The sequence below is a fragment of the Zalophus californianus genome, chromosome 2, assembly GCF_009762305.2.
Source record: "Zalophus californianus isolate mZalCal1 chromosome 2, mZalCal1.pri.v2, whole genome shotgun sequence".
NCBI lineage: Eukaryota > Metazoa > Chordata > Mammalia > Carnivora > Otariidae > Zalophus > Zalophus californianus.
In genome coordinates, this window is record NC_045596.1 from 31,206,469 (window position 1) to 31,218,554 (window position 12,086).

A 12,086-nucleotide genomic window follows, 5' to 3' on the forward strand; every position below is an offset into this window, starting at 1 on the left:
GCCCCAGCCCCTTCCTCCTCCCCCTCCACTGACCCAGGCCTCCGTCCCCCTAGAGGCACTCGGGTAAACTGCAAGGAGGCGGAGCTCGTCGCTTTCCTCCGGGACGCGGCCTTCCGCGTGGCCGGTTCTCCCCGCCCCCGCCTCTCCATGCCCCGCCCCCGCCTCTCCATGCCCCGCCCCCGCCTCTCCCTTCCCGGCCGGAAGGGCAGTCCCCGGGCCTCCCCAGCTTGGCTCCCGGCAGCGCGGGGATGGCAGCGGCGGCGACCGCGGCTCCGGGAGCCCCAGGGATGGACACCCGGCTGGACCAGGAGACGGCGCGGTGGCTGCGATGGGACAGGGTGAGGGGCACCAGGGGATGGGAGCGTCCGGGGGAGGCGTGGGATCTTCTGCACCCCGCAGGCGCCCCCCTGCCTTTCCTGCGGGGAGTGCGGATGCCTGCGCTTCTTTCCCTCCCGCCGCTCGCACCCGGCTGCTGTAAAGTACTTACGAATATGCAGATTACGAGCTGCTGGACGGGGAAACGCGAGCCGCCCCCGCGAGGCCATAGCTCGTCCCCTTAGCAGCCGGCTCCCGCTGTGGGGAAGTGGGACCCACCCGGGCAATTTGATGCCAGGCGCGGTTTCCGCGCATCCACACAGAGGAAGTAGAGTCACAAGCTGTATTACGGATCCAAGAGTGGGGAGTGGGTGCAGAGAGCCGGGGCAAGGTCAGCCCTCCGTCCCTGGTCACCGGGGAGCCGCAGAGAGAGCCGGGTAGCAAGCACCCGGTGTAAGGTGGTTGGGGGGCGGTCGCTAACTTTTTCTCCGGGCTGAACTCTAAGTGGTTATTTAAAAGGTGCCCCGGGGAAAGCAAAGCGAGAGCTTAGGGCGGGAATCCCTCTGGATGTGAGCAGGGTTGTAAGGTTGTAAAGTGGCTCGGGAGCAACTCAGAAAAACAAAGTTGTTTTTCTCATCAAACTCGGTAAGGCGGCGGCGGAGGGAGCAGGGGTGGCCAGTCCTCCTTGCTTTTGGCCCTGCCTGTGGCAGATCCGAAGTTTGACCGGGAAAAGGTGTCCCGGGACAAAACCAGCATCTGGCCGTCTGGGGCTGCAAGTTGGGGGAGTGGGAGAGCGAGCCGGAGCTGATCTCGACTTGGCCGGGCCCAAGGGTCATGTCCAGTTGGGGCGTGCGCGCGTTCGTGTCACTCAGACCGCTGGCTCAGCCCTCCTTCCGCAACGCGCGGTGCGTCCTCAGAGACCCAGAATCCTTCCGTCCATTCTATGCCTTTTGCTCCTGGGAACTTTGCAGAGCAGTATTCCCATCCACCTCTCCCAGGTGCTCGGTTGTGAACACGGGTCCTCCTGATGGGGCCCGCCTGACTTCAGGCATCTTCCTCCCGTCTCTGGCTTTGCTGGAAAGATAGAAGGGGACTCCTTCAACACAGCACCGCTAGCTTTTCCCCTCTTCACTCTCTTAGGTGCCAGAGCAGAGAGAATCAGGGACCCAACTCCAGACAGCACCCCCTCTCTTGTCTGACTCTCCTGCTTGCTCTTTGGGCATGCACTTTGTTTTCCCAGAATGTTCCTTGGCTCCTCTGCTGAACTTGTTTCTCGTGCTGTCATTCCTGTTTTGGGTCTGAACTTAAATGTGTTTTCTGTAGACAGGCCTTCCCTGACAACCAGTGGTAAATTATGTCTCCCTAATACTATCTCTAGATTGGTCAAAAAACAAAACAAAACAGAACAGAACAGAACAAAACCTTGTTTGTAGGTGTATTTGTTTAATGTCTGGCCCCAGGGCTGACTTGAAAGGCAGGACTCCTGTTGGTAGCACAGCTCCTGCTCCAGGAGGGCCCAGCACTTGGTTTAATCCTTGGCTGTCCTGTCTTGAAATTCTTAAAACTTGTCAAACAAGGAGTCCCACGCTGTCATTTTGCCCTGGGCCCCGACAAGTTAAAACAGCAGTTCCTCTCCACTTGCTCATTAATTTCCATGGTCACTAGGGCCTGACATGGTGCATGGCTCATACTTGCAGTGTGAAGGGAAGGGAGTTGCAAGCTCTCTTGGCTGGGGCCAGGTCTTCCTCTTCACTTCTGGCCCCTGAATGAGAAATGAGAGCACATCCCCCACAGGATGCTATTGGCAACTTCTTGGGTGGTTTTTCTTTTCATGGAAAGACAGTCTTGTAATTCTTTAGAGATGGAAAATGTTTCCATTTCTGATAACTTAGTAACTTGAGGTGGGTAGAATCCTTTTTTTTTTTTTTAGAGGGGAGGGGCAGAGGGAGAGGGAGAGAGAATCTTAAGCCGGCTCCACGCTCAACATGGAGCCCAGTGTGGGGCTCGACCTCACAACCCTGAGATCCTGACCTGAGCTGAAATCAAGAGTCAGGCGCTTAACCGACTGAGCCACACAGGGGCCCCTAGAATCCTTTTAAAGTCATAATTGATAATGTGTTTTACAATGAGACTTTCCCTTTGAAGAAATAAAAACCTAATTTCCACAAAATGTTGTATCTGTATATGGAGAGAGAGTACCTCCCTGGGTAGAGATGAAAGGATATTATCCTTTTTATTTATTTTTTTAAAGATTTTATTTATTTTTAGAGAGAGATAGAGAGCACAAGCTGGGGGAGAGACAGAATCCCAAGCAGACTCCGCACTGAACACAGAGCCTGTTGCGGTACCCAATCCCAGGACCCCGAGAGATCATGAACCCAGTGGAAATCAAGTGAGACATTCAACTGACTGAACCACCCAGGCACCCCTCCTTTGTATTGTTAATTTCTACCACTTCTCTTGTTCTTTCCTATCTTTCTTCCTCAGTTTGAGACAGGCGCCAAGTGGGGAACATCCTGCCAACCAAAAGCTGGCAGGATGTGGTGATCTGGTTTGATTTCCGCCAGGGCCGCAAGGCAGGTGCCCTCTGCATTCCCACTCTGCCTTAGCCCCACCTTTTCATCCCTGGTGTCTCTGCTGTCCGCTTTGGTTACTCTCCTGGCTGATTCTGATCTCTGCCGCCGTCCTGACTTTGCAGTTCTAATCTCTCTGTCTCCTTTGGTTTCTCTCAGGCTATTTGGTCTTTAATGGCTATCAAAGGCCAGTTGGCATTTTTCCACATCTACCCCGTGTACAGGAAACTCACTAGATATTGGGTGTGGCCTTGAAGTCTGTGTTTCCTCTTTCACTCAGCAAATATTTATTAAACCTCTTTTGTGTTCCAGATCTAAAGCCTTCCTTGAAGGCACCTGCTCTGTGATCAGTGGTTATTGCTTTTAACCCAAAAGGTGGGGTTTTACCTGACCCCAAGGTGGGACAATCTGGAAATGTGGGATTACTTCCAGAAAGCCAATGTTTTATTGCAATAGCATTTCAAAGTTTAATTACGTGGCATATCTTGGCTGCATGTTCCGTAGTTGGATGATGACTATAAGAAAAAGTGCTTACTCTCTGGTTCCTCTGAACTCTTAATTTAAAAGTCTGATGTGGCATTAATGTGATTGTCATTTTCCTCCATTCTTAACATTTTCTGCAACTCTTGTACAAAGAAAATCAGGCAATGTAAAATGAACTTAAATGATTCATAGGAGTGGCTATTTGAAACAGCTAATGTAATAGAGAAAGCACTAGATTAATGTTTAAGCAAGTCACTTAATTTCTGAGGCTTCTGCTCTGTAAATTGGGGTTTTTGTTATTTGTCTGCTTCTTGTGGTCATTGCAAGTTTCACATTTGACCAGGTATGTGAAAGAATTGTACAAATTAGAAGACACTACAACAGTAAGGTTTTGATTTAAACTGTATAATCTCATAACTCTGTGGGAAAACTTGAAGATACTAGGGAAGAAAATGAACATTTGATTACAACTAAGTGCCAGGCAGAGAAAGGTGTTTTACATTAATTTAATGCAAACCACCTCAGAACCACCTTGTAAAGGAGGTTCTAGACTGTTCCCAATTTACAGATGAAGAAACTGAGAATTCAAGAAGCAAAATAGCCGGGGCCCCTGGGTGGCTCAGTCGTTAAGTGTCTGCCTTCAGCTCAGGTCACCGTCCCAGGGTCCTGGGATTGAGCCCCGCATCACGCTCCCTGCTCAATGGGAAGCCTGCTTCTCCCTCTCCCACTCCTCCTGCTCGTGTTCCCTCTCTCACTGTGTCTCCCTCTGTCAAATAAACAAATAAAATCTTAAAAAAAAAAAAAAAGAAGCAAAATAATCTACCCAAGTGCATCTAGTCATTAGGTGACGGTGTGGCTGGCATTCTATTCTGGATGTTAGACCCCAGAACCTAGGTGTTCATTCCATTTCTCCAAAAGCACTTGCCTTGGTGGGAAAGGAAATAACACATTATAAAGGAGAAAACTACTTCCTTCTAGTCACAACACTTCTGACACCAAATGTACAGGTTTTCCACACCGAGTTATTTTCTATGGATACCGACTGGGCATCCCACAATTTCACTCAATTCTGACACTCACCACCTGGACCCAGCACAGATCCCACCCTCAGCTTAGGGGCTCAGCCCCACAAAACTACCCCCACCTCAGATGCCAGTCAAAAGCCCCATGTTGTCACCTGTGCTGATCAGCCAGTGATACATCAGGGGTACCCTTGGTGCCCTTCTCAGGCTTGATAATTTGCTAGTACAGTTCACTGAGCTCAGGGAAGCATTTTACTTATGATTACCAGTTTTCTTGGAAAGGATACAGCTCAGGAACAGCCAGATGAAAGAGCTGCATAGGGCAAGGTGTGTGGGAAGGGGTGCTGAGCTTCCATGCTCTCCCAGCACCCCAAGTGTTCACCAGCTCCGAAGGTCTCTGACACCAGTTGTTGAGGGTTTTGGGAGGAGGTTCTGTTACCCTGGGCAGGATTGAATCTTTGGCCACTGGTGAGGGAACCCAGCCTCCAGCCCTCTAATCACTAGTTGGTTTCCCTGGCAACCAGGCCACTCCCTGGGCATAAACTCGGGTTTGGCGAAAGGGGTTTATTATGAATAATAATAACAAGTTGTTCTTACCCCTACCACCCTGGAAATTACAACGGTTTTAGTTAGAAGCTCTATTCCAGGAACCAGGAACAAAAACAAAATATATATTTCATATTGTATCACAATATCACAGATTATAATTAAAAAAATTGAATCACCTGAAACTAATGTAATGTGCAATTAAAAAAAACCTTACCTCATATTTCAGATTTCAACGTCATCGGAAACTGAGAAGCCATATGTATAGGGCTTTTCAAATATATACATTTTCCCCCTACGGGTTAAGTTATTGTGAGTTTTTTTTTTATTTCAGATGTTTTATTCTGTCATTCAGCTGGCTGTATTGTTGTATATGTTTCTGTTCCACAGAATCCTTTAACTTTGGAGTCAGCGAAACAACTAATTGCGGATGGTAATAAAGAAGAACTACAGAAATGTTTTGGGGCTCGAATGGAGTTTGGGACAGCCGGCCTTCGAGCTGCTATGGGAACGGGAATTTCTTATATGAATGACTTGACTATCATCCAGACCACACAGGTACCACGTTTTTATATTTCTTGGTTATTCTTAACATGTTCCCAGCGGTAAAGGATAAACTCAGGCATGTTAACAATTTTAAGCAAAAACCCATTTGAATCGGGCCATACCAAACTGGAAGTCATTATGAGCACCCCCTGGCAGGAGCTAGGAGAAAGACTTACAGAGAAGAAGCAGAAGCAGAGCGAGGAAATTAATAGATTGGCTATAGGTCATGCGGTTGCATTTTTTGGGAAAGTCTCTCTGGCTGTTAGTAATTGGCTGCTCTTAGGTTTTAATTTCTTAACCTTCAGGCATTTACAGGCTTGGGTTCGGGTTTGCTTCTCTAGGCAACCAAGACATTAAAGCCTCCTCAGTCTAATGGCCTCCTTGTCTAATTAATATAACCCCGGGCTCCTTTTATATTTGAGGGACCTCTGTTGTTTTAATTATGGCCAGGTCTTATGGGTTTGCCAAGGCCCAGGGAGTCACACATTTACTCCGTACAGTAAGGCTTATGCAATTGGTTAAAGGGTACTTGTTTCAAAATTCATACAGCCTGCTTTTCTTTCTTTCTGTTTTTCTTTCTTCCTCCCTCCCTCCCTCCGTTTCTTCCTTTCTTTCTACAGAAATTTATTGAATGCCTACCAAGTGCCAGGCTTTGAAGATACAACAATGACTAAAACAGACAGATTCCCTCATGGAACTTTATTCCAGTGCAAATCCACCACCTAAGCTGATGACTTTTATGGTCTTGTACTTTTGCAATGGTGGTAGCGATGCACGCATTGAGAAATTTCTCTAATGGCCAGAATAACCAGAAGTTGATTCTATTTCATGTTAATTGATAGTGTAGGTGGAAATTATTGCTGAGTTCCTTTGCCTTCATTTGTAAATTTTACTGTCAGAGTCTACACCCAACTTTTAGGAATAGAGATGAAACCTTTCTGCCATGGAGTATCTGGAGTTTTGTTTATAAAGGAAATGAAGAATAGATCATTCAGTTTCTTCAGCTACTTAGACTTTTTAAAAATGAAGGTGACTTTAATTCTGAGGGGAAAAAAATGTCTAGAAAATTTGACTAATGATGATTATGCGTACCTTGCATGTAGCTCCCAGCAGAAAAGGCAGACTTGGGCATGTTCTAGTGAAACCCTAATAAGAAGTCTTGCATAAGGATATGGGGTTGCCATGGAAACCCTGGCTCCAGATTCCTGTTCAGCAATAGGGCTCCCTGAGATCTTTTTGGAGGGAAGGCTCAGAGTGGAGTGAGCCTGGGAATCCTGTTCTAGTTTATGGATAGCATGGAATTGTGCCACTGGGTAAGGTCACCCGCTGCTCTAGGTGCTGGAGCTATATAACATATCACCCAAAACATAGTGGTTTTAAACAACCACGTTTGCTTTGTTCACAAATCTATAGGTGGAGTTCAGTGGAGACAGCTCCCCTCTGCAGAACTTGGCACCACCTGAGCCAGCTTAGAAGCTGGAATCACTGAAAGCTTGTTCCCACTCATGTCTGCAGTTATTGCTGACTTTTGGCTGAGGTCTTAGCTGGGGCTGGAGGCCTCCGTGTGTCCTGGGCTTCGTACAGCGTGGCTTGGAGAGCTGCCGGTGAGAGTATCCAGAGAGACTGTGCTCAGGTGGCAGCTATGTTGATTTTTATGACCTAGCCTGGAAAGTCACACAAATTCACTTACTTCCATCATATTCTGTTTGTTAGTAGCAACTCAAGGAGGTTGTTCGTGTTCAAGGACAGGGCACATAGACACTCACCTCTCAGTGGAGGAATGTCGGTCCCATTAGAGGGGCACAGGAAATGGGATATATGTGTATGGCTAACACTGGAAAGTCTAGTTGGTTCCATCTCCTATTAGGCTTAATTGTTAGGGGATTCTAAGGGATTCTAGATGAACCCAGAGCCTTTTCTCCTGTACTCATCTACATCTAATTTGTAAGTATGATGAAATCTACCCACAGAAAGGTCTTAGGCCCTATCTCATACATCTTCTCCCCTAGGGGAATTGGCCTCTTCTGGGAGTAGACCTTGTGATAGGTAAGAATCCTACAGAACTAAAATGAGTAGATCCTTTAAAGGTCAGCTGATTAGGGCGCCTGGGTGGCTCAGTTGGTTAAGCGACTGCCTTCAGCTCAGGTCATGATCCTGGAGTCCCGGGATCGAGTCCTGCATCGGGCTCCCTGCTCAGCGGGGAGTCTGCTTCTCCCTCTGACCCTCTTCCCTCTCGTGCTCTCTGTCTCTCATTCTCTCTCTCTCAAATAAATAAATAAAATCTTAAAAAAAAATAAAGGTCAGCTGATTCAACCAGCCACTCCTTGTGACAATTTCCTCTATAGCCCCCACCACTTTCAAGTGATTATCCAGCCTACACTGGACCACTTACAGTAGGAGACAAGGATGTTCAGAGTTATGACAGTTTTATGAGATCGGCAGGTACATTTTTAAAGTCTTAGGAGTGGCAAATAATCAGCAAAAGAGGTTCCCAGAACAAACCACCCAGGCTTCCATCCCCAGCCTGGGATGGTGTTACCTGGCAGAATGCGCTGGCTTTCTCTGTGGTCTAGGCAGTCTTGCTGCTGGTCTCCAGTGTGGACTCCTACCCTATGATGCCCCGAAATTCATCTGGGTGGATTTAAGAAGCAGATGTATGTGAGCCATAAACATCCCAATGGGAAACAGGGTAGAGAGTAGAGGGAAAGTTTTATACTGTTTGCCTCATTGATAGAGGTTGTAATTTCCTCTAAGGTTACTTCACCAGGCCACCTCACATTGATGATGGAGTACTCACTGTCTTCTGGAATAGCCAGTCTGTCTTTGGGTTGTTCTCATTAAAGAATGGTTTCGGGGCGCCTGGATAGCTCAGTTGGTTAAGCGACTGACTCTTGATTTCTACTCAGGTCATGATCTTAGGGTTGTGAGATCGAGCCTCACATTGGGCTTTGCGCTGGGTGTGCAACCTGCTTAAGATTCTCTCTCTCCCTCTGTACCTCCCCCCTGCTCTAAACAAAAAGACAAAAAAAAAATGGTTTTGTGATTTTGAGCTCAAATGTGTCTTCAGCTTTTACATATTGGTCATAGTTTGAGCTTTTGAAGCCATACAAAGTTCATTTTATGTCTCCTGTAATAACATTTCAATTCCATAAACTTCCCTCAGCGCACACTGAGTCTTTTCTCTAGAATAAACATCCCCTCTTCTCTTAGCCATTTTCTCAGCCTCTTAGTCTTAGCTGGCCCCAGAGTTTTTTAGAGCAGTTTGGTGGTGTGAGGATTCTGGGCTAAGACTGAGTGCTTTTTGTGCCTTCGAACACTGGGGCCACAGCACGGGGATCGACTGGGGCTGGGGAGAGGGTGCTGTTGCTGGTGTAAGCCTTAGAGACATCTGGGTACCTTCTGGAAAACCCACAAAACCAGTGCACAAATGTCCTTCTTTGTATCACTCGACCTCAGAAGGTCTGCCCAATGCAATATTTTTTTTTTAAGATTTTATTTATTTATTTGACAGAGAGAGAGAGACTGCGAGAGAGGGAACATAAGCAAGGGGAGTGGGAGAGGGAGAAGCAGGCTTCCTGCGGAGCAGGGAGCCCAGTGCGGGGCTCCATCCCAGGACCCCGGAATCATGACCTGAGCTGAAGGCAGATGCTTCATAACTGAGCCACCCAGGCGCCCTCCAATGCAATATTTTTGTCTAAGAAAAATGAAAGGCATTCTCAGTTGGCACTGCTTTGGCAACAAAGCTGTGAAGGATCTCCCCTACCAAAAATAAAGAGTTATTATTTATTTTTTAAAAGACTTCCTTTAGGGGCGGGGACAAAAAAAAAAACTTTCTTCAGTCAAAGTGAAATAAATAATATTAGTCAGCCCGCATTCTCTTTGTTCAAAATAAAAACCTATTTTGTCCGGTGATATAAACCTGTTGAATTCAAAGTTTACTGTTTTTCTAATCTTCCATATTTCCGATTGATGTGAGGTTATTTACTGCATCCGCTGAGATTCAGGAATTGTGTGTTCCATCAGCAGGGGGCAATAGCCCAAATTCTGCACAATTTTTATATGTATAATTGGCTGAGCCATGTAAGTGGACTGATAAGACCTCCATAAAAGCTCGCCTGCTAGAAAACAAGACCACAAGTCGAACAGGTTCAGATCAGATAATTGTGAAAAACTTAAAAAATATACTAAGTTTCTTTGACCTACTGATGTTACGGAGCAGGCAGAAATGTCTGAAACACCTCCTTGTCCTCAGACATTTTAGAACTCGTATGAAGGGAGGAATATAGACCTTGAAGGAAAGTGATAAAAATAATGCTCATAACAGCAAACAAATAGTGCTTAGTGGGTGTTGGATTGTCAGCACTCGCAGGTTTTAATTAATTTAACCCTAAAAACAGCCCTTTGAGGTAGGTACTGTTGTTTTGATGTTTTACAGAACAGGAAACTGAGCCACCAAGTGATTAAGGGATTTGTCATTTGCTCTCATAGGTGGCAGAATGGAGTATGAGCCCACAGATTCTGTGTGCTTTTAACCCTTGCCCTGTACCACCTCTAACTGGACCCAGGCAGAAATCCAGGCTCTGCTCTTCATGTGTCTGGGCAAGCCCCTCTGAGCCTTAGCTCTCCCATCTATACAATGGAATTCCTTAGCAAACTTGATCTGGGGGGTTACCAATAATAGATACTAAGTGTCTAGCACAGTGCCTCATACATATAGCTAGACAATAAATAAAACTGTTATTTTCTTTATTGTTCAGTTTGTTTAATTATCCATGGGATATTTTTTAGGGATTTTGCAGATACCTGGAAAAGCAATTCAGTGACCTGAAGCAAAGAGGTGTTGTGATTAGCTTTGATGCTCGAGCTCATCCACCAAGTGGAGGCAACAGCAAAAGGTATTGAAAGATACATAAGAAACCATTTTTTGTAGTGTATTTTGTGGTTTTATTTTTAATCACTTCGCATACATTTGTCAGCCACATTGCTTACCTATAGAAATAATGAGTACATTCCGTTTGCAGCGTTTCCGAATTCTGGTTTTACGTTTGGGTTTAAAAGAATGAAAATATTCATACAAAAGAGAATTTAAGATCTGTCTAAAAGACAGACATTTTTTAAAGGGGCAACATTATTTCTCCCTCTCGCCTTCTTCCATTTGTCATTTTTTTTCTTCCCCCACTATTCATAAGCCGCCTGAGCTCCTTCCCATTTCTTGAGCACCTGTTTTCAGCTGCTTGCTTGTATCATTCCGAAACCACTGGGACTCATGTAGCCACAGGCAGGTGGTGATGCAGATGCAGATGACAATGATGTTGATGATGATGATCCTAATAGCCGCAATTACTTGAGTGCTGGATGTGAATGAGGCCCTTAGGTATTTACTCATTCAATTCTCACAACAACCTATAAAGTGCGTACTTTTATCTCCATGCTCTAAGATCATGAAGCAGGAGAAGGAGCCACAATTTCAGCATCAAGAAGCTGACACCTGTAGTAAACATCTTACACGTTATGAGCTGTACAGTCTGTCACAACTACTCAACTCCGGCACAGAGCGTGAGCGCAGCCATATAGGTCATACATACGGAACGAGCGTGGTGGTGTTCCAATAAAGCTTTATTTACAAATGGGTTGTAGGTTGCCACCGCCCACTCTTAATCTTTTTCACCTGAACATGTCCCCTATTATGATGAATTTTTTGTCACTCGAGAGTGTATGTATTAGTAGTTTCTTAGGTTGGAAGAACATACAAATATTTAATATTAATGAGAAGTCTCATTACCTTTACAGTGCAGAATGAGTTCATAGAGTCCTTTTTTTTTTCAAGATTTTTATTCATTTGACAGAGACATAGAGAGCGAGCACAGATAGGCAGAGCGGCAGGCAGAGGGAGAGGGAGAAGCAGGCTCACCGCGAAGCAGGGAGCCCAACACGGGGCTCGATCCCAGGACCCTGGGATCATAACCTGAGCCGAAGGCAGCCATTTAACTGACTGAGCCACCCAGGCGCCCCTCCTTTTTTTTTTTAAGATTTTATTTATTTACTTGAGAGAGTGTGAGAGACAGAGCATGAGCAAGGGGAAGCGGCAGAGGCAGAGGGAGAAGCAGGCTCCCCACTGAGCAGGGAGCCCAGTGTGGAGCTCAATCCCAGGACCCTGGGATCATGACCCAAGCCCAAGGCAGACACCCAACCAACTGAGCCACCCAGGTGCCCCGAGTTCATAGAGTCCTAATCTTTGCCCATGAAGAGCTCCTAATCTAAGAGAGAAGCACTGATGGGAACAAATGTGCAGCTCTGAGGAAGGGAGTATAGCCAGGGCATAAGATTAGATGCTGTCAGCTCCTAGACTGAACTCAGAATGATCTAAGATTTTTGCCTTTTTTTTTAAGATTTTATTTATTTGTTTATTTATTTATTTATTTACTGAGAAAATGCAAGTGGGGGGAGAAGGACAGAAAGGGAGAGAGAGAACCTCAAGCAGACTCTGTGCTGAGCCTGGAGCCCCAGAAGGGGCTCGATCTCAGGACCCTAAGATCATGATCTGAGCCCAAATCAAGATTTGGATGCTCAACCACCCCAGCCATCCAGGCGCCCTGTTAAG

General features: G+C 46.1%; 1 protein-coding gene across 1 annotated transcript in view; it reads left to right on the top strand.

The window, feature by feature from the left end:
* The first annotated feature begins 201 nt into the window (after window positions 1-201).
* Window positions 202-12,086, top strand: part of PGM2 (phosphoglucomutase 2) — a 33,716-nt gene continuing 21,831 nt past the window's right edge. Inside the window, exons 1-3 of the mRNA XM_027599792.2 lie at window positions 202-338; window positions 5,330-5,497; window positions 10,274-10,380. Of these exons, the coding sequence (XP_027455593.2) occupies window positions 249-338; window positions 5,330-5,497; window positions 10,274-10,380 (365 nt within the window). The 5' untranslated portion in view covers window positions 202-248. The remainder of the gene's footprint in view (window positions 339-5,329; window positions 5,498-10,273; window positions 10,381-12,086) is intronic.